Consider the following 25,864-nt stretch of genomic DNA (forward strand, 5'->3'; position numbering starts at 1 on the left):
AAAATTATTTTTCTCTCACCGCTCAGGAAATGTGAAAAAATACATAAATTAGAGAAATTTTATCATTACAGTATTTACATTAAATATTCGCACGATATACGTATAGCATGTGCAGGTGTATATTTTGTTAAATGCAGTGCTTGCACTCTACTTAATTTGAAGAAGGAACGAAATTATTTCTACAAACTAAATTTTCACATAGTCTTAATAAATGTATAATGCCACTATTTAATACAAAAAAGAACAATCACTTTTTTTAAGAAATTTAGTAAGTGTTATATTAATAAAAAAAAAAACAGTTAGTCCCTCCAACTATTTTTAGTTGCATTATCATCTTACTGATTTTTTTTCTTTCTATTGAGTTTAATTCTCTCAATCAACATATTACTAAACAAGTATGTCATCATAATTTTGTAAATCATTTTAGAATAGGTTACTGTATTTGTTTACATCAACTATTGTATAAATAAAGGCAACAGTAGTATACCGATGTTCAAACTCATAAATCCATGGACAAAAAACAAAATCGGGGTAACAAACTAAAACTGAGGGAAACGCATTGAATATAAGAGGAGAACAATGACACAACAATACAATATAACACACACAGAAACGGACCAAGCAATAGACAAAATCCCACGATAATAACAAATATAACATCAAAACCAAATACATGGATTTGGGATAGACAAGTACCGTGACACGGCTTATCGCAATGTGAATTTACACTCAAAAATAAGAGAAAACAAACGACGCAACGTTAAAATGTAACGCATACAGAAACGAACTATAACATAACAATGGCCATATTCCTGACTTGGTACAGGACATTTTTAAATAAAAAAAATGGCAGGTTGAACCTGGTTTTGTGGCATGTTAAACCTCCCCTTTAATAGCCATTTGAAATATAACATTAAGATGACAACTCAACACCACATGTGTTAATATTGTATGTTTCTCTGTAAACTTGTATTTAGTTTCTATACTAGTCAACAAAAGAAACGATACACGACTTTGGAATAAAATTTATCAAAAAGTATTAAATGTAAAACAAAATGGGATACACTATTCAAAAACACTTTAATTTGTAATGTATGCACATAAGATTATGTAAATCAAATTCTGTCGGAAAGTAACTAAATTCTGTGCAAACAATCATAGGGTGCAAATATTTTTTTGCGGAAAATTGCATAAAAAATCGACACTCTATTTTACTAAATTCTAAAAAACTAAATGAATTTTCAAATTTGTTGAAAAATATTTAATATGCTAATCGAGTTATGTTCATGTTGTAAATAATGCGTTGATATATCGATTTTATTTTAATTTTTGGTTAAAAAAAGTGTTTTTTGAAATCTCACAAAAATGCAAAAAAACAAAAAACAAACGTTTTCGTCTCAAATCAAAAGCTTATTATGCTTATGGTATGAAAATAACACACTGCAAATTTGGAACTTTCGGATTAGTTTTAAGATGGTTACCGTTTTTTTTTTTACTTTTAATTTCACTTTTCACATACTGTCTATGGTAAATCAATTGATAATGTATACATTTTAACGATTTCGTGTAGGGTCGAAGTTTGTTTTACAACTAAACGAAGAAACATTTTGATTTAAAAAAAAAAATGATTGCAAACATTGTATTTACCTTTAAATGAGAGGTTTGCGTCATTATTTGGAACTTCTATTTTTAAAATTGTCGTTTTATGTAAATTTTGTCAAAAAATTTAAATATCGCCAAATCACGTCATGATAACAAAATCTATTTTGAAACGGATTTATATTTCCATGGTTATTAAGTATTACTACCTTCAATACTGGTCCTATAAACGAAAAACTTCATCTTAAATTTGAAAAAAAGTCGTGTATCGTTTCTTTTGTTGACTAGTATATAAAATATAATATCTATCTATCTATCGATCTATCGATCTACTCGAAGATTAGCCCAATTATTTATTTTATATAAAACAAATAAAGTGCAAGAGAAAATATAAAAGAAATGAAATAAACATACATGAGATGTTTATTTTTACTCCACTTTATGAGCTATATTTATGCATTCTCAAAATATTTTATAGGTCGAAAACAGTCTTCGTCTCTGTTTTTCTGAAGATCATTTCATTAGTAAGTTTAGATGATAGTTGATGTTAATCCTTAGTTTTCAAAGTAATGTTTTATCACTTTTTGAGGATCGTGTTCTTTAGTTAACATTAACAGATTAAATGCAGCAAAATGCATTTTACAAAGTGCGTGGTATACTTTGTTTGGTGAGGCTTTTTCTCGTTTATTTCAATTAAAAACTATGAAAAAATGACAATGTAATGTCAAATACCTACATCGTGTTATTCATATGACATCACACGTGATCGGTTCATTGATTATATTGTCATATTTTGTTAAAATTGAAAACGTTTCGTATTGTTGCAATTGCAGGGTCGAATAATGGCTTTTATTGTTGGCATCTTTTAAGGTATATTTTTGTTTGAATCCTTGTCAGAAATATTTGTATATTTGTTCAAACCTTTAAGTAAATGTGTTGCTTAATTAACAAATGCCATAACTTTTATAAAAGCTCTTTATGTACAGGAGGTATGACTGCAATTGACGCAATAGTATAACCATTCTGTTATAATTTTCAGATAGTTGGAGCTGGCCTCCTTGGATTAGGACTTATTTTAATTGGAGATGAATTTATTCATGATAGTTCCCTCAAATATATATTTTACCAAATACAGTTTTACAACTATTATTTCTATGATATACTAGTAGGGTTGGCTGCTTCTTCGGTAGTACTTGGTATTTTGACGATTGTAATCGCCGTCTTTGGATTAGTTGGGTCATGGAAAAAATCATCATCAGTACTCATCATGGTAGGTTACAAACTAATTAATTTTGATATTGGAAATTAGAAAACAAATAAGGTAGAACAGTTTTTTTATCACCAGTTTTGTTTGAATTTTATAGAAAGAAAGCATGTCTTGAGTAATTCTGTTATATGGCTGGCCTTTACTTTTTTTTCCTATTTCTGAATGTGTTTCTATTCATTCATTTACATGTTTGTGTACTGTTCCTTTGACTAAAGGGTAGCTGGTTAAGATAATCTAGTCAAATTAGCCTACATTATAAAAACGTAACACTTATCATTATGGAATAACCGTTTCACAAATGATATCGGATATGTTCCTTACGTCGTAACTACAATCCCCTCTTCCACAAATGTGACCTACCGAATTAGACTATTTATCGGATGTGTTCTCTCATAAGCAACACAACGGGTGCCACATGTGGAGCAGGATCTGCTTACCCTTCCGGAGCACCTGAGATCACCCCTAGTTTTTGATGGAGTTTGTGTTGTTTATTCTTAAGTTTTCTATGTTGTGTCATGTGTACTATTGTGTGTCTGTTTGTCCTTTTCATTTTTAGCCATGGCGTTGTCAGTTTATTTTCGATTAATGAGTTTGAATGTCCCTCTGGTAACTTTCGTCCCTCTTTTATTATACTATATCAAACAAACCTCGTGCTGTCGCAAATAGAGCTAACATGCCGTTTCAACTATTACACACTTAACATGCAATACATTTATCTCCAAAATATAGTAATTACTATGCTATGGAGACAAGTGTGTTAGAAACAAATTTGACCAGCGACTTGGGCATAATTTTTAATTGTTAATTAACCAGTTATAGTATATCAAAATGTAATATTTTTTTTACTTTAGATAGCTTATAAAACAATTATTACTGGTTCATAAATAATAAAGATAGCCTACCAGCTGAGACTGTTTAACTAGCGACGCGTAGTCTTACATAAAATTAAATTCAGTTTTTCGAAAAGTCCCAAGATTAAACTGCAATGCATCTCCATTTATATGCCACATATTAAAATACATATATTGTTTGTCAGTACATACTCTTAGATAAACATGCATTCAATGAAAAGGTCTACACAACTGTTATATCGTCTTTGGCATCCAAACAATGTAACGTCATAGGTATCCTGACGATTTCAAACATACACACTAGACGTACTTATTCTTTTCGTATTGACAAATTAAGAAAACAGGACTTTCTTGAATTAACATACTTCAAAATTCTGAATTTACAAAGGTAGGTGTCCTCAGTTCCGGACTGTAAAACGTGGTATCTGAACTTTCAAAATATTTGTCAACGTTCAATGACGTTAATCGTTCTTAACAAATTGCATTTAAATTTCTTAGTGACAGATGTACACTGACTTTATATTTAGTAAGTTATATCAGATAAAGTCAACAAACATGCCAGACTTTTACTTTTATGCCATATGCGCTTTTCGTCTACAAAAGTCTCATCAGTGACGATCGGATATGAAATTAAGAAAAAAAAAAAAAATAAAAGTTTAAAAGCATTTAGGACCAAAAAATTTGCAGAAGACAGTTGTGACCTAAATAATTGAGTTTATATTTACAGAGTTCAGTTCTTTCTATTATTTTGCACGTGCCAAGGATAGTTACTGTCATATTGTTTGTGGTGTTCGTGGAAAAGGTAGGCATACATATCTACCAATGAAAATGTTAGACGACCGTCGAACAACAGTTAACATAAATAAACATTGAAAACTATTGATCAACAGCACAAAATCTTTGTTTTACCTGATTGAAATAGCGTTGACCGTGCGCACATTTTTAGAATGAAGCGCTTACGATCTTCATACAAAATGTACTTCGGTCAAGTCTGTTACGCCCCAAAGAAGTTACAAAAAGAAGAATTCAATTTTTAGATAAGATGTTATGCCCCCGAGCATCACTGAAAACACATTCATTGCTTTGGGCATTCCAGATAAAGATTAATGATATATAATTGCTTTAAGCGTATGAATTCTTAAGTGGTATTTTTATTTGCAAAGCACTTGGTCGATCACGCTGATACGTGTTATCGTCAATACTGGCGGATATAATTAGTTTAAGAGTGATATGACTGATAACGACACCTAAACATTTGCATAATCTACGAAGGCCAAAATAGACACCATTGATTATCTTTCTTATTTAGAACATGACATATGGCATAACGACATTTTAAGGTTTTTTTTAATCTGTACTATGTAAAACTCATGACTTCTTGAACATGTTGAATGTACACTAGATTATAAAATAAGAACCTTTTTCCAGATTAATGACACTATGAGAGTTCAGCTTAATTTACAGCAGCAAGGCTATTTTTATAACAACGTTCAAAGTGAAATAACTCGGAGATGGAATGACATGATCTTGCAAGTACGATACTTTATATAACATACATGAGCTTGATGTAAGTCTACAGAACCACTTATTTAGAATTGGGTAGTATTTTTTTTATTATTCTAATCATTGTTGTGATTTTATCTTCGATCATTTTTGTTGTAAGTAATGCATATAATGCCATCTTTCTGCCTGCCAACCCCCCTTTTTTAGCTCCCACAGAGAATAGACTCTCCCGTTTTTTTTAATAGTTTAAACCCGGAATGACTCGCGTTCTTCATGTTCGTAAACGTAGTCTCCGGCTTTTTCATTACTGTCAATAGAAAAAAATAAACAATTTATGATTATTTTTAACTCTTTGGTCAGTAGTTTTAAAATTCAATTGATACAAGATAGAGGTCTATGTCTGGATTATTTGACAGTGTAAAACAAATATTCTAATATGACGTGCTTCTTTAGCTTTGTAAAGAAACCATACTTTATTATCCAATAAAATTAGTTTGCACATGCGTATATTGACTACGGCAGAAAAATGAATTTCGTTAAATTGGTATGCATTTAATTTATTTCCTTAAATTATAACACTTGCAAACAATAAAATGATACACATTTTGTTACTAATACTTTTACAATGGCAACAATGTGTTACAATTCGTAATTGACATATTTGACCTAGATACCACAACGTTCATGTTGGCTGTTCTAATTTCAAAACCCCTCCCTCTGAAAAACACGTTTCATCTCTCCCGTTAAAAAGGCATGTCATTGTAAAAAATAATTTCATTGAAACATATGTTCCGACGATAAAATATAAAATAAAGTATAGGTTATTATTACTGTTGTACTGAAATGACAAAATTGTTTCATATTTCAGATAAAATGGATTGACCTTAGCAGGGAATCGAACCCCATTCTCCTATAAAAAAAAAATAGGCGTAATTACCAATATACCACCAAGGTTTCCAATCCATTTTACAAATGCAACAAGATTGTCACCCAGTATTAGTTTTAATCATCATTTAATACAGCATTTGAAATCGTCAGATGCACAAAGGCGTGCCCTTTGGCTTTGATCAACTTTCACCACCGCAAGTATAAATGGATCTCTGTCAAAGGGCCCCTCCTGCCAAGTCTCGAATGTCAGCACAACTTTATCAAGGAATCCTCTATCAGATATGAACATATTTACCAATGCTACAATATTAACCGGCGGAATATTTACGATTAATTTAGTAAATAAAGACCTACCCGATTCTCCTTGTGCGTCCACCGTCATTGACAACTGACTTGAAAATGTGCGTGTCAGAAATTGACCTCAAAGGAAAAGACTGTTGTAATATAACTTTTCTGTTATATTGTGACACAAATATTGTTTTAGTTAATAAATTAATTTGTTAATTTCTGTTACAATTTTGAATTTTAGAAATACAACTTTGCGAAGTTAAACTGGTTTGAACTAGTTGGATAAAAATCGACAGGAAGGTTGATGGAATAGCCTACACAAATACGGTGCACTTATACACAGCGAACATAGAAATTACCGTAATTGTCCTAATCAGAATCGCTCTGGCAAAAATAATCACGAATATAATGCCTACCCATGTTAAAACTACAATAAAGTATAGTTGGCATCAATTATTTCTTAAATAGAAAACATCAACGAAATTCAACATTAGTTGACCCATGGTCATTGTATACCAAAGTAAGAAACTGCCCAAAAACGACATATCTCTTAAGAAAAGGATGTACTTTTGAAAATATCATCTCTCAATAATAGAGATAATCAAACCAAAAAAAAGAGACATCCAATAGAGAAAACAGAGAGAGAGAGATATTAAGGATGCATTATCTACGTAATTTGGTCCCGATGAATTTAATAAGACAGATGAAAAACAGATTTATCCAAAACCAAAGGAATACATCGTCGAATTTATACTATTCAACTATCACAATGTACAAGCTTCAAATATATTTAGAACATATGCATTAGGCAGAAAACATGTGTTTACTTTCTCCGATGTTTTTCCTTGGTGGTTAGCTGCACGCGCCTGGCGAAGCTAATTTGTTTAGCGTACTATTGCCTGTATATTAAATATAACAAATGATTTTTTAACACTCATTGGTGTTTAAATAACATTCTAAAGCATTTATTTAATTTAATTTAATTTCAAATTGCTCCACGCCTAGATAATTTGTATGTTGATTGATTTTTAGACACTATATATAATTTTTTTTATAGTTAGAGTGCTGTGGAGTTTATAGTTCTTCAGACACCTTGTCACGATCACATGGCTATGCAGACATATTTTGCTGTACAAATGCACATGAGAGTAGAACAGATTCCGGATCGGATTATTATAATGATTTTTATTCTTATTATCATTATTACAGTCATTTACATTTTTTTGGTGACTGCGATGGATATAAAACTGATGTAAGTGAATCATTAGTGATATCGTTATTTGTCGAAGTTAAATTGTAAACATAAAAACGAATGAACATTAATATTTTGAAAGGACGCTCGTAAGAGAAACATAATCATTGTTCACATTTATATTTAGCTTATCTGAAACAGTGACCGAAAACATCATTAATCCGAGTTTACATGTGTATCTAACTTTAACTAGAGGTCAGTCATTTAAAGACCGATTACCGAATCATATACGTAGACGTATATGCACCTGCAGATTTACCAATAAGCATTATGTGATTTACAGCTTAAATTGTATATACTTTCAATAATGCAGATGGGTAACTGATTTATTTCTAATAATTGGATTGTGTAGCTGATTCATATGTTAGAACAGAAGGGCGAAAAATACTAAAGGGATACAGGGAAAACGTATAAAAGTCTTAAGCTAGGGATCACATCATTGTTATTGGTATATCTGCAGATGCATGATACGTTTTTGAATGACCGACCTCTACTTTACAACAATAAACATAATTGACTTAAGTTCAAGTTGAAGGATCTCCTATAAAAAAACGAGTATACAAGCAACGATGATGATTGTACATTATACAAAATAAATTGTTTTTTTTTCTGAATCGTTTAAATAAACCATAAAACATAAACCAAGATTGTATGTCTGTTTTTTTCAACTTGTTTTTTTCATTTCAGACATGCAGTGAAAAAAATAATACTTAAAACAAGACAATTCTGCGGTTGGTTTCTTGCAATAGTTTTGCTGCAAATATTGCTTGAGGTATTTTTTAAAGGATTCAAAATGCCAAACTTAACAGTTAACGGTGTCGATTCATATCAACAATAAGGCAATGTTATGAATAGAAATAGATATCATTATTTCATTATTTAAGGTGGTATCCAACACTTTCACTAAAATAAATTTGGCTCGTTTAATTTTCATAAAATTTTGACAAAGTATTTACTTTGACCCTTTGACAAAAATATAAAAATTTCAAAATATTTGAACCAACCAATTGATCAGAAAAAATTTCACTGGTTATATAGCAGTTTGACAAACACTAATTTTGATCATTAAGAAGCTTAATATTCCGTTAACCACAAAACGTAATCAAAACGTTTAGCTGATTTTACAGAGTTATCTCCCTGTAGTGTTAGGTACCTCCTTAAACTAATCAAATATGAAACATTACACCATTAAATCACAGTCGTACTGACCCTGTTTTTTTCAAGTACAAACTTTGACGACATTGATACATTCTTATTATATGAATACTATTTGGTAATTTGCATAGAACATCTGATTGAATACATTTTCTGTTGTATTTTCAAAGTGTAAAAGAAAACTCTAAGGTACAAAATGATTGTTCAAATCAAATAAGCATTCACCTTTGAATATGGATTTTAATTAGATTATATTATATATCTGTCATGTATACAGTCAGATATATGAAAGTGAAATCAGATAACTTGACAAAATAGTATTTGTTCTTGCCTTTGAGAAGGTTAACACATAGTAATATAACTATATTAATTTGGGTATACATTAAGTCGGCGAACAACTGTATTTCTTTTAAATATATCAAGTTGTGAAAGTTAAAAAATGTTTTCTTAATTCCTATGACTAGAACATACCTTTCAAAGATTTTACCAAAAATACATGTCGTCCACACAGTTGCCTTGAAATTTTTTTTGTTGAAAGCAGACTTCGCTATAATAAATATTTTGTTTAGTGTAACATGTATAATATGTCACTAGTATACAGATTTAAGTCTTGGACAGCATCTAAATAATATAATATAAAAAAGAAGATGTGGTATGATTGCCAATGAGACAACTATCCACAAAAGACCAAAATGACACAAACATTAACAATTATATGTCACCATACGGTCTTCAACAATGAGCAAAGCCCATACCGCATATAGTCAGCTATAAAAGGCCCCAATAAGACAATGTAAAACAATTCAAGCGAGAAAACTAAGGCCTTATTTATGTAAAAAAATGAACGAAAAACAAATAAGTAACACATATACAAACGACAACCACTAAATTACAGGCTCCTGGCTTGGGACAGGCACATACATAAATAATGTGGCGGGGTTAAACATGTTAGCGGGATCCCAACCCTCCCCCTGACCTGGGACAGTGGTATAGTATAAGTATAGACTGAACAGATATATAAGACTGTCAGCGAATTGTCTGAACAGTACTAAAAAGTTCGCAGTGGATAAGCCAGACAATTGAAAGGAATTCTAAACAAACTACATAATATTTATTCAGTATAATAAGATCTTTTCTTAACATCTGAAACTGTGCACACATTTGGTTTAATTGAACTCTAACGATAGTAGTAATGTTATATATATTTTTGCCTATCATTTTTAATTTATAATTTCAAGCGGTCTATAGGAAACTTTTCCTTTTTCCAACATTTGAAGAAAAAAGAGCTTTATACGATTTTTAACAGTATAATTTTTTAATAATTTTCAGTATAATTTGAATTTTGCAGATTGTAGGACTCATATTTACAAACAAAGAATATTCACAGATCAGATCATCAAATACACTCGATAATGGAATCCCAGAGGACTCACATACTGTGCTTCACTCAAAGACAATAATTTTTAGAGCAGTATTTCGAGGGATAAAGTCTTTCTTCATTAGTAACTGGAAAAGGTTGTTGTTTAAAGCGTTTGCTATTTTTCCCATTTACATTATTTGACACAACGTCTAATATGTGACAAATCCTGATTTATCAAAATACAACTTAAAAAGTCATTTTTTTTTTATTTTCTAATTAAGGCAGTTGTTGGCATCCTATTTTGTTAGAATAAAGGATACAAATGTTGATGATTGTTATCAAAGGTACCAGGATTATAATTTAGTACGCAAGACGCGCGTTTCGTCTACATAAGACTCATCAGTGACGCTCATATCAAAATAGTAATAAACCAAACAAATACAAAGTTGAAGAGCATTGAGGATCCAAAATTCCAAAAAGTTGTGCCAAATACGGCTAAGGTAATCTATGCCTGGGATAAGAAAATCCTTAGTTTTCGAAAAATTCAAAGTTTGGTAAACAGGAAATTTATAAAAATGACCACATAATTGATATTTATGTCAACACCGAAGTGCTGACTACTAGGCTGGTGATACCCTCGAGGACGAAGCGTCCACCAGCAGAGGCATCGACCCAGTGGTGTAAATTGTTATCAAAGGTACCAGGATTATAATTTAGTACGCCAGACGCGCGTTTCGTCTACATAAGACTCATAAGTGACGTTCATATCAAAATAGTAATAAACCAAACAAATACAAAGTTGAAGAGCATTGAGGATCCAAAATTCCAAAAAGTTGTGCCAAATACAGCTAACTAAAGGTAATCTATGCCTGGGATAAGAAAATCCTTAGTTTTTCGAAAAATTCAAAGTTTGGTAAACAGGAAATTTATAAAAATTACCACATAATTGATATTCAAGTCAACACCGAAGTGCTGACTACTGGGCTGGTGATACCCTCGGGGACGAAACGTCCACCAGCAATAGCATCGACCCAGTGATGTAAATTGTTATCAACAGTATCTGTTTTTAATAATTTGCAACTTACGAAGTTAGCATTATTAAAATATATATTTTATAGTGGTTTCTTATAAAGATTTTTTTTTAAACTAAAATAGATTGGGATTCAAATACTAATCAATTGTGGACTTTTGACTAGGTCAACACGTTGTATATGGACCTGTTCAGATTATATTGACCGATGACGACGTACTGACTGAGTTAAAGTCCTTTTTTTATATAATATACATGATATATGTAAATAATATATTAAAAAATGGCACTTAATTTTCTTTTTCAGAATTCCTAATTTCTATTGTTTAAGATAATTATCCTGTTATGGCAACAAGTAATATTCTTTGACCAACTTTATAGCTTGTTGCGTTAGCTGTTTTGTATTCTCAGCGTCTGCATTTAACATTCTTGATATCTCCTTCTGATAAACACGCACATTTATGTTCGTCTGCTGCGGAGCTTCCGCCATGATTGTTATGTGTGACATCATGGCGTCTTCAATCTTAATTAAGCAACATATTTTAAACGACTATTTTTGTGTGTGTTCCCTATCATATAAACAATGTGTTTTCGCCTTAAAAGCAACATCCACTTTCTAAGTAAGTCTTATTTACTTCAATTTAATTAACGACAGTTTCAAACTTAAATGTTTCGATAAATTAAGGATATGTTACCCATTAGATATATATACTAAGCTGTATTTGTTAGCAAATTTCGGAATTTTGGATAAACTATTCTCTTCAACTCTGTACATTTGTGGCCGTTGTTATTGGATTTTTTTCAAGCGTCACCGATGAGTGTCGTATAGAAGAAAAAAAACGCATGTCTGGAGTAGAGAATTTAATTCTTGGTAAAATGAAATATAAATTGATACTTGGAAAGAGAGTTGTGTCATTGCAATCCAACCACATCTACTTCTATGTATAAAGTATCAGTAGAGGTAAATGGCTAAAACTAGATAAAACAAACAAGAACACCCACTATGCCATGACAACCCAATATTAAATGATTTTATTGCATCATAATATGCATTATATTTTTAGATCGAAAATATCAGTACTGCATTTCATCTTTCTCGGGATTTTGGCGGTAAGTATTTCGGTAAACTCAAACACTGAGAAAACCACATTTAAGATGTTTCCTAACACTGAATTTTATCTAACTTGTTGCAAATAACTTTTTTCTCATTACCTTAAAGCAAAACTTTCGGATCATGTAAGCACACGTAATGTTGCTCATTTTCATTGTTCGCTCACTTATTTGTATTTTAGTTATTGAAAACAGTACATGCATGCTTGATGAAGATACTTTTATAAACGATTAGTAATCATTTTGCTACGTATATTCGTCGTATTAAAAGCAGCTTCAATAATAATGAGATTCATTGGTATTGCAGCTGAATGTCAACTGTTGAATTGCATTCTAATATTTGAATTATATTCAATGTTAAATGAGTTGCTTAGTCTTATGAAAATAACAATAAAGATGTTAAGCATACGAATTTTAGGAATAACTGTATAAATTATGATCCGGGGTTTTTTTTTTTTGGAAAACCAATGTTTACGGCGAACGAACACATTTCATCGAGATTTGATTTCGTATTTCTGCTATTAAGCAAGCAAACAACTTAAAACAGACCATTTGGGAAAGATGTGATAGTTAATCCGAAAACATCTTCAACTTAATCTTAAAAATGTGACGTGCATTATATCTTTTTTCTTACAAACGTGCAGTTAAATCAAAAATTTTTTTTTTTTTTGGATATAATCTTATTGTTTTTCTTTATTCGGCCTTCTATATATTTATTTTCTAATTATCTATCTTAATGAAGATGTATGTATTATTCCAGATGTGCAACATTGGAACACTCGGATTAGCAATTAATAGTAGATACGATTCTGTGTTTGGAAACTCAGATATAGCGGCATTGCTGTCGAAGTTCAGAATAGCAGACCACACGTTTACCAGAGCACTCAACATTTTTTCAATCGTTGTTGTAACTTTTTCCTCCACATCAATTGCTGTCATAATATTTTCAGTTTTTTCCATTGCTACACTGAAATGGAAAAAAATGTTACTGCTTATTGTAAGTGCAAGTAAAGCCAACATACTTTGAAATTATCTTTAAAAAAACTTTAAAAAACTGGAAACAAATAATCACACATAAACCATATACATAACTGATAAACGCATAATATACAATAATGAAACAATATTAGGGTTGTTTTAAAAAACACACCATGACTCAAGGGATATATATAGTTTCATGAGTGCTAATTCAGAGTTAAAAACATAATTACCAATGTTTTCTTTTGATGTTTATATAACTTTTTCTACTTAGTGGCTAATCGGTTTGAATTCGGTATGATACTACGGACAAAAATACGTTGGCAAAGACATATCAAAGTTCGACATTTATTTTTAAATAGTTATACTAATAACATGAACAATGCTTATGGCTTAGTCGAGAAAAATGATGTTCGTAACCCGTGAATGTATCAATTCGTTTGTTGGTATCCTAGATTATCCTAAGTCGACGTTTTTTTCATGCAGTTACAAACATATATGGTTAAAGCAAATTTAGTAGTAGACATAAATGTTATTGAATAAGTCGATTGAAAACAGAAAGTAAAAATACGATATGTTTTTGCAGAGTGTAGGATTATGGAGTATAATAACAGTGGCAACCCTAGTGCAAATAGATTTGTGGGGAAAATTTATAGCAACTGTAAGTATACAGTCACGAGTCGATTAGTTATCATAATACTGATATGTCATTACAATATAAAAAAGTGTTTACTTCAGAACTAAAGAAGCATTGTTTAATGCTAAATTGAAATAGATATAGGAAGATGTGGTGTGAGTGCCAATGGGACAACTCTCCATCCAAATAACAATGCCAATATTAAATTTCTAAACGTAAACAATAATTCCATGTAACAAATATGAATCATCGCCGCAGCCGCATTTTGCGATTTCAAATCTTCAAATTGAACTACAAAAACAATTCATGGTTACAAACATGAAACAAGGGAATCATTTAATTTCCAAATGGAACGAGACCGGCTGCGTAAACATAATCATCACTGTCTGCTATGCATGCATCACAAGCCAGTCGTCTCCCCAAGCAGTTTATATATCACAATCTGGAATATGACACACTAGATAAAATTACTCTCTTCTCAAATTCCTGAAACCGAAATAATTTGAACAAAAGAATAGGGACACTTTAGGTTTGATTGATTCCCTTTATTTCGAAAACTAGTAAAGTAAAAATATTTGTTTGATGCTTGGTCCATTTCTGTGTGTGTTACATTTTAGTGTTGTGTCGTTGTTATCATCTTATTTTTAATGCGTTTCCCTCGGTTTTAGTTTGTTACCCCGATTTTGTTTTTTGTCCATGGATTTATGAGTTTTGAACAGCGGTATACTACTGTTGCCTTTATTTACAACTTAAAACTTCCACTTGATTGCTACAATTGCAACGTTCTGGGTTAAACCGTTGTTTTTGTAATTACAATAGTCTAATGATTGAAATTTTGTTATATGTTCAGTTAATCGTTTAGAGATTTCTTACGTTTGATGCCAAAACATTTATGTGTGCATTACATCCTAAAAATTGTACATCAAGCGAGTTAATTGTGTAAAACGCCCATCATGACATATTTTTATAAAACTGCAGACACTTGCACGATTTAATTTCTTACGTCCTTCTCCTCAAAGTGAAAATCACAAAGGATACATGGTGAATCCGACACGAATGAACGGTTTTGTGTTAATGATTAAAATAAGAAAATAATAATTTAGAAAATAATTTGTATATCATTATCATTCTTTAATAATGTTCGCTTTTACAGGCAGACACAGAATTAGAAGAACTTATTAGTACTGAATTAATAAACAATACATCTACTTACCAACATTCACATGCATCTGGATACTTCAACAGGGAAACATCTCTATCTTGGAATACACTATTTGTAAAAGTTAGTGATTTGTGTTCTTCGAGAGTCAATACATTTACCACCAAATAGTCATGTACTTAATTATTTTAATGAACATTATCTAATCATTTAAGTAACTACTTTTAATACAAGTCCTTCGATAAAAATGACAACACTCGCTTTTGTGAATTTTTAGCTATCGAGTATTACCTGACGACTTCCTGTTAGTGCTATGATTCTGGTTCTGCTTTTTTGTTTCACAGGCCTTGGTCAGAGTAACTTTCCCTGTTTGCGTCCTTCCCCTTTCCCTTCCTCGTTACCCGTTACGTCATACAATTCAAAATTGTGAACGTAGCTTTATCAATATTACTGTACAGTTTTTGATTAGTTTATCTCCATTGGTTCACATAGTTCGTCATGATAATGTTCCGAGTCTACCGATGACAAAAAAGAATATGACGACAATAGTTTTCGTATCGATAATTTATAGGACACAAGTTTTGATATAAATAAAAAAAAAATGAGTAAACATCGCTACATGTAAGAATACAATCAATCAATCATCACAATACAACAGAAAATAAAGCAAACAAGATCATTTAAAACAGAGCCGACAGATATCAGAGGGACAGTAAAATTCATAGATTGGACATATACTGACACACTTGGGCTTAAAATAAAAAGACAAACAGACAAATAATAGTACACAAGACACAACATCGAAAACTAAAGACTTAGCAACACAAACCTCACCAAAAACTGGGGTGATCTCAGGTGCTCCGGAGGGGTAAGCAGATCCTGCTCCAAATATGGCACCCTTCGTGTTGCTTATGTTATTACAAATCCGGACAATGGTCTAATTCGGTAGGTCACATTCCTGAAAAGGGAAGGGTATTGTATTCACGACATAAGGGGCATATCCGACATCATATGTGAAACGGTTATTCAATAACGGTCAACCAGCTCGTGATGGCGTCCATAAAATTTACGAAGTGATTATTTCAACTGCACCATTTGGAACTCATGATTTAATAGCTTCCTAGTGAGTAGCAATCCTCTATCTAGGTAATCATGATATGATATCGTATCAATTAGGAGATTATATACTCCGTATGCAGGCGCTGTTGAACTATGTTGCTGATTGTACATGAAAATAGATAGTTCACAATTGGGAAGGTGAAATCATCTCTTTTATCGTAAAGTTTTGTTTTCAGCCAATCCTCATTGTCAATTTTTAGATGAAAGTCAAAATATAAGGTAGACGCAACTGTATTCGATGGGATTGATTCGTTCAACATAGTCACCAAATTTTGTATTATTCAGTGAAAGAACATCGTCTGTATAGCGGAACCTAAAGATGAAGGGAGTATTGGCAGTTTTTTTCAGTTACAGCTATAAAACATTTATATAATGCCGATATACTTTTTTTTCATAAGAGGTGTAAACTACACTGTAAGTAACGTTTTGAGAAAAGTGAATGTGGATTTGTTTTCTTTGTATTTATTGTAAAACGAAATGCACAAAAAAATAGCTGTTATTCATTTACTTGTAGTTTCCTTGTTATTCTGTAAACTAATTGATCATTAGTCTGTGTTGTATTGAATTGTTTGGGTTTGTTTTCGTTTACTCTTCAATTTGTAGAGGTGTAGGTGAAAGGAGTTTTGTCTTGTAAATAGATTTTTTTTTGTCTTAGGTTTTGTATGTCATATGTGCATGTCAGTTGTACTAAAATTAATAAAGACTTTTTAAAGAAATGAAAAATAAAAATAATGAGTGTATTTTTTTATTATTATAGGCTGAATGCTGTGGCGTTGGAATTAACATAACAAATTCATTCACTGATTCATATTGGTATGGTAACCGGCGTGATTCGACATCACAGCGTATTCCAGTGCAGTGTTGTAAATCTCAGACAGAAGTGTATCCATATGCCAGTCAATACGATACGGACTGCACATATAATCTATTAAATGGCTATTATCATAGTGAGGTAAGTTTTTCTGTATGTAAAACTATATTGGTCAAATGATGTGAAAAAAATAAAAATGACAAATACTTTGAAACTCTTATTCGAAGACATGTGGCGTTTAGTTTAGTATGTTAGTCGATCATTTTATGTGTTATTGTATGGAGGATTTTCGCTGTAATGATTTAATTGTCTTGATTGTCATATAAGAAATTGCCATTTTATGCGGTAAGGGCTTTGCTCATTGTTGACGGTCGTACAGTGACCTATAGTAGTTAATGTACGTGTCATTTTGGTCTTTTGTGGATAGTTGTCTCACATGCAATCATACCACATCTTCTTAGTTATATTATATGATTTTTCAAAACATGTAAAATCATCATTTTTCGAAAATTGGTCTTTGTTTGGTCCGACCTATCTTTCGAAATTTGACAATTATGAATGTTTATCGAAATTAGCAGAATTTATCGCCGTCAATATGATGGGTCTTCTATTACAGCATTTGCATTTAATTTGAAGCATGATACAAATTTGGAGTACCACAAATTCCCCTAAATTACTTGAAATCATACCTATAAAGTCTTGCAAACTGAAGGTTTTTACACTTTTTGTGCTGACAGGAATTGTTATTGATATGGTTATATTTATAAATTTACTGTTCAGAAATTTTTGAATTTTTTGAAAAAATAAGGCTTTTCTACCTCAGGCATAGATTACCTTAGCTGTATTTGGCAAAACTTTTAAGAATTTTGGTCCTCAATGCTCTTCAACTTCGTACTTTATTTGGGCTTTTTAACATTTTTGAATTGAGCGTCACTGATGAGTCTTTTGAAGACGAAACGTGCGTCTGGCGTATATACTAAATTTAGTCCTGGTATCTGTGCTGAGTTTATTTGATATATAATTTAGTTCTATAATGTACTAAAATTATTAGATATAGAGATATATGAAGGTATTATGTGAGTACCAATGAGACAACTCTCCATCCAAATAACAATTTATAAAAGTAAACAATTATAGGTCAATGAACGGCCTTCAACACTGAGACTTGGCTCACAACGAACAACAAGCCATAAAGAGCCCCTAAATTACTAGTGTAAAACCATTCAAACAGGAAAACCAACGGTCTAGTCTATATAAAAATCGAAAAACGAGAAACACGTATAAATTACATAATCAAAAGACAACAACTGTACATACTGTATGCATATTCTAAAATATATAATTTTGCTACAATAGGGATGTGATAAAGTAATAGTAAACCGATTAGATTTATACAGTCTTATATTCTTTGTATTCATGGGAATCAACGCTTTGGCTGAGGTAAGACTTGTAATAGTTTCTTTTTAAATAGTATTCATTGTTTAAGAGAAGATCTTCGAGAAATGGACAGAAATGTGTATAACCATGCAGATTATTATTCTATATCTGTTATTCTAATATATGTCTTAAAGTTTCACTTTTAAATTTGTTACATTTTTTACTCATCAGTGACGCTATCAAAATATTTATAAAGCTAAACAAGTACCAACAGCATATTCAACCATACAAGTCGAAAATAGCAACGCTATGATTACAATTTTTTTAAAAACGACAACAGACACATAACAGTTAATTACAATTTATAGTGGTTATCTTCAACAATTGTTTTGAATTAGATTTATTTTAAATTTGTTTCTTTTATTCAACTTTCCTAAGATTGGTGTGATAGCTGCAACCGTATGCAATGCAGTCAGTCTTACCAAGGAAGATAATGCGGTACGTATAGATCGGATGAAGACAATGTTGAATTAAATGAAATAACGGGAAACGCAAGTCCGAATTTTGTACAAAGATGATATTATTTAGTTCAGAACAATTTACTTAATGCAGATGCTTTTTAATATGGACGAGAACTACAAACTGCAAAAATTAACTTATTGACAATGATTTATACACAAACGACTGTTGAAGGACTTAAAAGGTGTAAAATTACTTATGACAATGATGAGGCATACTTGCTAAAGAACAAAACACATTCGAACGGAGAAACTAAACACTGATTAATTAGTTGCTGACAATTTTGTATTTAGGATATTCTTTTTTTTTTTATTAAGTTGCTGTGAAAGTGTGGAAGAGTCGCAATATTCCTTATGTGTTTATAGCTTGGAATTTGTTTATGTAATGTTAATTTGAAGTCGGTTGTGCAGTGCTAGTATGAGAATAGAAATCATTAATGTATCAATAAATTGATTATGAGACCAAGTCTAAACATTCTTTACCTACAAATGTAAGTTATTAGTATTTTGTCGAATCCAAAAATTGTTTAAATATAATTCTACCTATTACATTGTAGATTTAACAAAAATACCAAAAAAAACACACGGAAAGCGCTGAGGATGAGTTTCTTGTCAACCAAAAACAGTTATTTTTTTCCGTTTTGGAAACAAAAAAAATACAGGCAAAGCTGACCTTAGATGGATTTCCTTATTTTTTTATATTTTTGGTCATTAAGTACGTTTAACCGTTGACCGTTCCACCATTGATTGACAAATGTTCGGCTTTGACAGTTCCTGGTGATGTTAAATCCAGCAGAGTGTTTCGAACGCATAGATTAATAAAGCGTCGTGTTCATTGTCCTGATCCTTATATTTGGCTGGTTTTGTAAGATCTTAACCCTCCTAGTATACCCTTAGCCATTATAGGTAATTCATTTGAGTGGGGTGTAGACTCAGATAGTTATAGTCAGCTTCATAGTTGTGCTTTTAATGTCATTGATATTTCAATAAAACATGATATTTTATCAGGACATTAAGAAAATTTTTCGTAATTACAAAAAAACAATATATCAAATTATCAGTCACACGCTTCACTATTTTATACGATATGACTGTTGAACACGGATTCAAACTGTAGTTAATATGAATACATAATTAATAGATATGAATAGATATGAATGAAATGAAGCTTTTCGTCGAATACAATGAACAATGCGATTTCAATTCTGAAAACAGTTTTCACAAATAACGCAAAACAAATTTTTCGGACTTATTGTTCATCTGCACCTTATGAATTATCAATTACAAAACAAATACGATGGAAAATTATCAGAAATATATACTGTTGAAACATACCCTTATTCAATGAAGCTGCACTTTTTTCTGACATTTGTCGTTGTGATAACAGTTGTTGCGGAATCAGTTCCGGCGAGTAGTCAGGTGAGCATATTCGTACTTATGCATATCTAGTGTTCTGAGAACAGTTATGACGATAGTTAGTATATCGATTTATTATTGGTTATGCCATTGTTGAACTTCTTTCTCATATAGACTAATCGTAAATATGTTTGGACATATCACGGTAGAACAAGAAAGTAATGACAAACAAGAAAGTAGTCATGTGACCTATTCTCACCAAATGATACATGTTGTGAAGACAATTGACAGATTTTGCATTATTGTGATGTCACTTAGTTGTCCCACCTTAGTATCAATATACCAACTTCACCTGCATATGGAATATACATTTCCAAACTTATTCGGTATTCAAGAGCTTGCAGCTCCTACTCAGACTTTGTAAAACGTCACCAGTGTCTGGGCAGAAAGTTGATGAACCAGGGGTATGTCAAAGAACGTCTCGTCCTTTATCTAAAAAAGTTCATCGGAAGGTACCCAGAACTTGTTGATAAACATTCCGTTTCAACTTCACAAATAATACACGATGGTCTTGGAGTATATATTTTGCGTACTGGCGTCGCTTATCATCTTAATAACGTGTTATATTATTCTTTTATTTGTCTTTATTAATATTACTTTTACTGTTAAGTCTGTTTTTTTTAGATATCCTTTTGACGTAACTCTGTGCTTATGTATCCCATCATACTTTGAACGCCAAAATTATTTTATGATGTGACTCTGTACCTATGTATCTTGTCATACTTTGAATGACACAATTATTTTATTTATTAATATTACTTTTACTGTTAACCCACTTTTTTTGTGATATACATTTGACGTGACTCTGTACTTATGTATCCCGTCATACTTTGAACCACACTATTATTTTATTTATTATTATTACTTTAACTGTTACGTCAGCTTTTGTTATATCTATTTTGCGTGACTGTATTTATGCATCCCGTCATACTTTAAACGACAAAATTATTTCATGTCTTCCTGTGCGAATTTCAAACGCGTAATTTTACACCAGTACTCAAAACCCTCCTTCCTTGGTGGGTGCATTTTACATAGACAAATAAAATCGTATAATATAATCAAAATGAGGATGTTAATTTGATGTATGCCTTTTTGTGCTTATTCGTTAAATTTGTTGTATTTGTAGTGATTAAGATGATAACACAATGTTAACTGCTGTACCCCTATTTTTTACATTTTTACCTATTGTGTCTGTTTGTTTTGTTCACGCTTCGGTGACAATATAATGGAATTTGATGCGACTGTCATACAAGTGAGAGGTATAAAACCGGGTTCAATCCACCATTTTCTACATTTGAAAATGCCTGTACCAAGTCAGGAATATGACAGTTCTTGTCGATTCGTTTTTTTTGCGTTTTGTTATTTTATTTTGCCATGTGATTATGGACTTTCCGAATTGATTTTCCTCTGAGTTCAGTATTTTTGTGATTTTACTTTTTATTGGCTGAGATAGTGTCTTTATTTCTTACATTAATGTACCGATAAGTACCAACAACTGGATGAGAATGTTCCTATGTGCATGTATTTGTAAGCATCATATATTTGAGACTTTGTGCAACTGTTCGTTTTTTTGTTTTTTTATTATTTTATATGTGTTATAGTTTATGAAAAAGCCAAAGAAACAAAGGAACAAATGATAACAAACTCAACAGTAGATACAACAATTTTCACTCAATACGGTGATGACATCTTATACTGCGAAAAGGTTGGCAAAACTTCTGGCGAATGTAACACAAGTCGGACTGCTCAACTTTGAGGATATGTGTCAGTCAGTTTCACCAAAATAGAAAATATAGTTTGTTTTCCTAAACCTCCTACTCAATAGTTAAATTTTATTGACCATACGTTGTTTTTTTTTTCATTTCTGTTGATATAGTTTGAAATCAAGTTATAATCTTTCTGTAGTTCTGTATATAAGTATGTTAGCAAACAAAAAAAACAGTCTTGTATTTATCACGTTCTCTATGGACCTCCTGTTATAAGTTGTTAAAGTTCAACCTTTTTCACTTATGTAATAGATAGCGAAATCATCTTTTAATCCGCATGATAATAAAAAAAAATTGAAGGAAGACATTACATTAGAGGTTGTATGGTGCCATATCGTTTAATTATTACATTACAAATAGTCATGGATGTTGGCATACTGTCAGGTAATATATATTCATACAAAATGGATACATATATCGATGATTGAGATATCAATTATACCTGACAAAATGTATTAAAATATTTATGTCAGTATGATCAGAAATTGAACAATAATATGCTGTATGATTGGCAATAGGACAATTCTCCACAGTAGACAAAGAAATTAACAACTGTAGGTCACAGTACAACCTTTAACAATTAGGAAATTCAATAGCGCATAGTCAGCTATTAAAGGCCCCGAAATGACAAATGTAACTAATTCGAACGAGAAAACTCACAGATTAATTTGTGTACAAAATGTTAACCAAGAACAAATATCCATTTTTTATTTGATATAAGTTTGATGTGAAACATTTTCTGCATACAGTTGGGTGCAGACCAAGCATTACATAAAGTAAACGCAAGTTAACGCCGCGTGCACATATTTCGTTAGTTAACTTCAAATCTCCCGTTTACTAGTAAACGCACGTTTACTATAATTACGTTAACGTGGCTGAAATGGAAATTTCTAATGTCTACCTTAGTAAACGGGCGTTTACTATGTGTCCGTTTAGTCAGTAGTAAACGGGCGTTTACTTCAGAATTCTTCAAATTTAGTTTTACGTGCACTTAAAGGTAAACGGGCGTTTAGTACAGATTTTACAAGTATATTTTTACGTGCACTTGAAAGTAAACGCACGTTTACTTTTCGCGTTAACTGATTGGGTAAATTTAGAAATAAACTTCAAGTTCATTTGCACATTTATTTTTATAAAAACGACCTTTAGTCTTAATATTTTACGTATATGTGTTTCAAACCAGAACAATTCAAAAACTCTTTTAATTCGAAATATTAAATTACACAAAATCACTTTCATTAAGTCCATTAACTTTACTGATTGGCAGATTTTCTATATTTTTCTTCCAAAAGTTACATGTGCAAATATCGATACGAAAAGAAAGGTTATCCGAGACATCGGGAGAATATTTTAATATGATGGGATATAAACATCATGGTTTATATTGTTTCGTTCCCCATTCATAATTGTCTCTTCGAATTCCTACTATAACTCGGGGTATTTAATACATTATTTTTAATCGAAATTCACCTTGTTTGCCTTGGATTTACATGATAAGATTCTGTTTTGACAAATGATACAAAAAAAAAAAGACGTAAATTGTACAGTGTATTGATAGGGATATCGATAAAGGGTAATATAAGTATGTACATTTGTACCGGTCATCTCGTCAATTTAAATGTTCAAATATTGCTATCTTTACATGGATATAATAAACTAATTTACTATGCAGCTATATATAGTGCTAATATGGTCTGTTTTGGTTAAAATTTGAGTCAGTCTGAGGTTAGAAAACTACTGAAATTTGTTTCAATATTCAATATACTGAATAAAAAAAGTACATGCTGGCACTCTAAATTGATGCAAACAAAATTTTTTAGTCATAATATTCAAATATTGCTACCTTTTTCATTATACAATCAATCCTTACATGAAAATATAACTCATGTACTATGCAGCTATATAGATTTACATAATAGAATGCTTATATGGTCAGTTTTGGTTGTTGCGGACAAATAATTTTATTATATGAGTCAGTCTGAGGTATGAAAACTACTGAATTTTGTTTATGAATAAATATTTTGAATAAAAAAAGGACATTCTGGCCCTCTAAATTGATGCGAACAAAATTTTTTAGTCATAATATTCAAATATTGCTACCTATTTTCTTATACAATCAATCCTTACATAAAAATATAACTCATTTACTATGCGGCTATATAGATTTACATAATTAAATGCTTATATGGTCAGTTTTTGTTGTTGCGGACAAATAATTTTATTATATGAGTCAGTCTGAGGTATGAAAACTACTGAATTTTGTTTATGATTCAATATTGTGAATAAAAAAAGGACATGCTGGCACTCTAAATTGATGCGAACAAAATTTTTTAGTCATAATATTCAAATATTGCTACCTATTTTATTATACAATCAATCCTTACATGAAAATATAACTCATTTACTATGAGGCTATATAGATTTACATAATAAAATGCTTATATGGTCAGTTTTGGTTGTTGCGGACAAATAATTTTATTATATGAGTCAGTCTGAGGTATGAAAACTACTGAATTTTGTTTATGATTCAATATTTTGAATAAAAAAAGGACATGCTGGCCCTCTAAATTGATGCAAACAAATTTTTTTATTCATAATATTCAAATATTGCTACCTATTTTATTATACAATCAATCATTACATGAAAATATAACTCATTTACTATGCAGCTATATAGATTTAAATACTAGAATGCTTATATGGTCAGTTTTGGTTGTTGCGGACAAATAATTTTATTATATGAGTCAGTCTGAGGTATGAAAACTACTGAATTTTGGTTATAATTCAATATTTTGAATAAAAAAAGGACATGCTGGCCCTCTAAATTGATGCGAACAAAATTTGTTAGTCATAATATTCAAATATTGCTACCTTTTTCATTATACAATCAATCCTTACATGAAAATATAACTCATTTACTATGCAGCTATATAGATTTACATAATAGAATGCTTATATGGTCAGTTTGGTTGTTGCGAACAAATAATTTTATTATATGTGTCAGTCTGAGGTATGAAAACTACTGAATTTTGTTTACGATTGAATATTTTGAATAAAAAAAGGACATGCTGGCCCTCTAAATTGATGCGAACAAAAATTTTTATTCATAATATTCAAATATTGCTACCTATTTTATTATACAATCAATCATTACATGAAAATATAACTCATTTACTATGCGGCTATATAGATTTAAATACTAGAATGCCTATATGGTCAGTTTTGGTTGTTGTGGACACATAATTTTTATTATCATGATTATATGAGTCAGTCTGAGGTATGAAAACTACTGAATTTTGTTTACGATTCAGAATTTTGAAAAAAAAGGGACATGCTGGCACCCTAAATTGATGCGAACAAAATATTTTAGTCATAATATTCAAAAATTGCTACTTATTTTATTATACAATCAATCCTTACATGAAAATATAACTCATTTACTATGACGCTATATAGATTTACATAATAAAATGCTTATATGGTCAGTTTTGGTTGTTGCGAACAAATAATTTTATTTTATGAGTCAGTCTGAGGTATGAAAACTACTGAATTTTGTTGATGATTCAATATTTTGAATAAAAAAGTACATGCTGGCACTCTAAATTGATGCAAACAAAATTTTTTAGTCATAATATTCAAATATTGCTACCTATTTTCTTATACAATCAATCCTTACATGAAAATATAACTCATTTACTATGCGTTTATATAGATTTACATAATTAAATGCTTATATAGTCAGTTTTGGTTGTTGCGGACAAATAATTTTATTATATGAGT

At 30.9% G+C, this 25,864-nt stretch overlaps 1 protein-coding gene and 1 long non-coding RNA gene across 2 annotated transcripts; both read left to right on the forward strand.

Moving 5' to 3' along the window:
• The first annotated feature begins 4,443 nt into the window (after nt 1-4,443).
• On the forward strand, nt 4,444-7,623 carry LOC143082036 (uncharacterized). Its single transcript, XR_012980230.1, has 3 exons — nt 4,444-4,519; nt 5,146-5,250; nt 7,454-7,623. It is a non-coding gene; the product is annotated as an uncharacterized LOC143082036 (long non-coding RNA).
• Nucleotides 7,624-8,352: 729 nt separating this feature from the next.
• LOC143084302 (uncharacterized) lies at nt 8,353-18,087 on the forward strand. The gene is made up of 8 exons (XM_076260713.1): nt 8,353-8,420; nt 10,152-10,318; nt 12,258-12,303; nt 13,064-13,300; nt 13,868-13,942; nt 15,072-15,200; nt 16,954-17,148; nt 18,034-18,087. Exons 4-8 carry the CDS (start codon nt 13,064-13,066, stop codon nt 18,085-18,087), a joined length of 690 nt encoding a protein of 229 aa, XP_076116828.1. The 5' UTR covers nt 8,353-8,420; nt 10,152-10,318; nt 12,258-12,303.
• Nucleotides 18,088-25,864: the final 7,777 nt, after the last annotated feature.

This window comes from Mytilus galloprovincialis, chromosome 7, assembly GCF_965363235.1.
Source record: "Mytilus galloprovincialis chromosome 7, xbMytGall1.hap1.1, whole genome shotgun sequence".
In the NCBI taxonomy this organism is placed as follows: Eukaryota; Metazoa; Mollusca; class Bivalvia; order Mytilida; family Mytilidae; genus Mytilus; species Mytilus galloprovincialis.

Coding starts and splice junctions, on each gene's coding strand:
- LOC143084302 (XM_076260713.1), top strand. CDS start 13,064: ATGTGCAACATTGGAACACTCGGATTAGCAATTAATAGTAGATACGAT. Junction 13,301..13,867: donor AAAAAATGTTACTGCTTATT/GTAAGTGCAAGT, acceptor ATGTTTTTGCAG/AGTGTAGGATTATGGAGTAT. Junction 15,201..16,953: donor GGAATACACTATTTGTAAAA/GTTAGTGATTTG, acceptor TTATTATTATAG/GCTGAATGCTGTGGCGTTGG.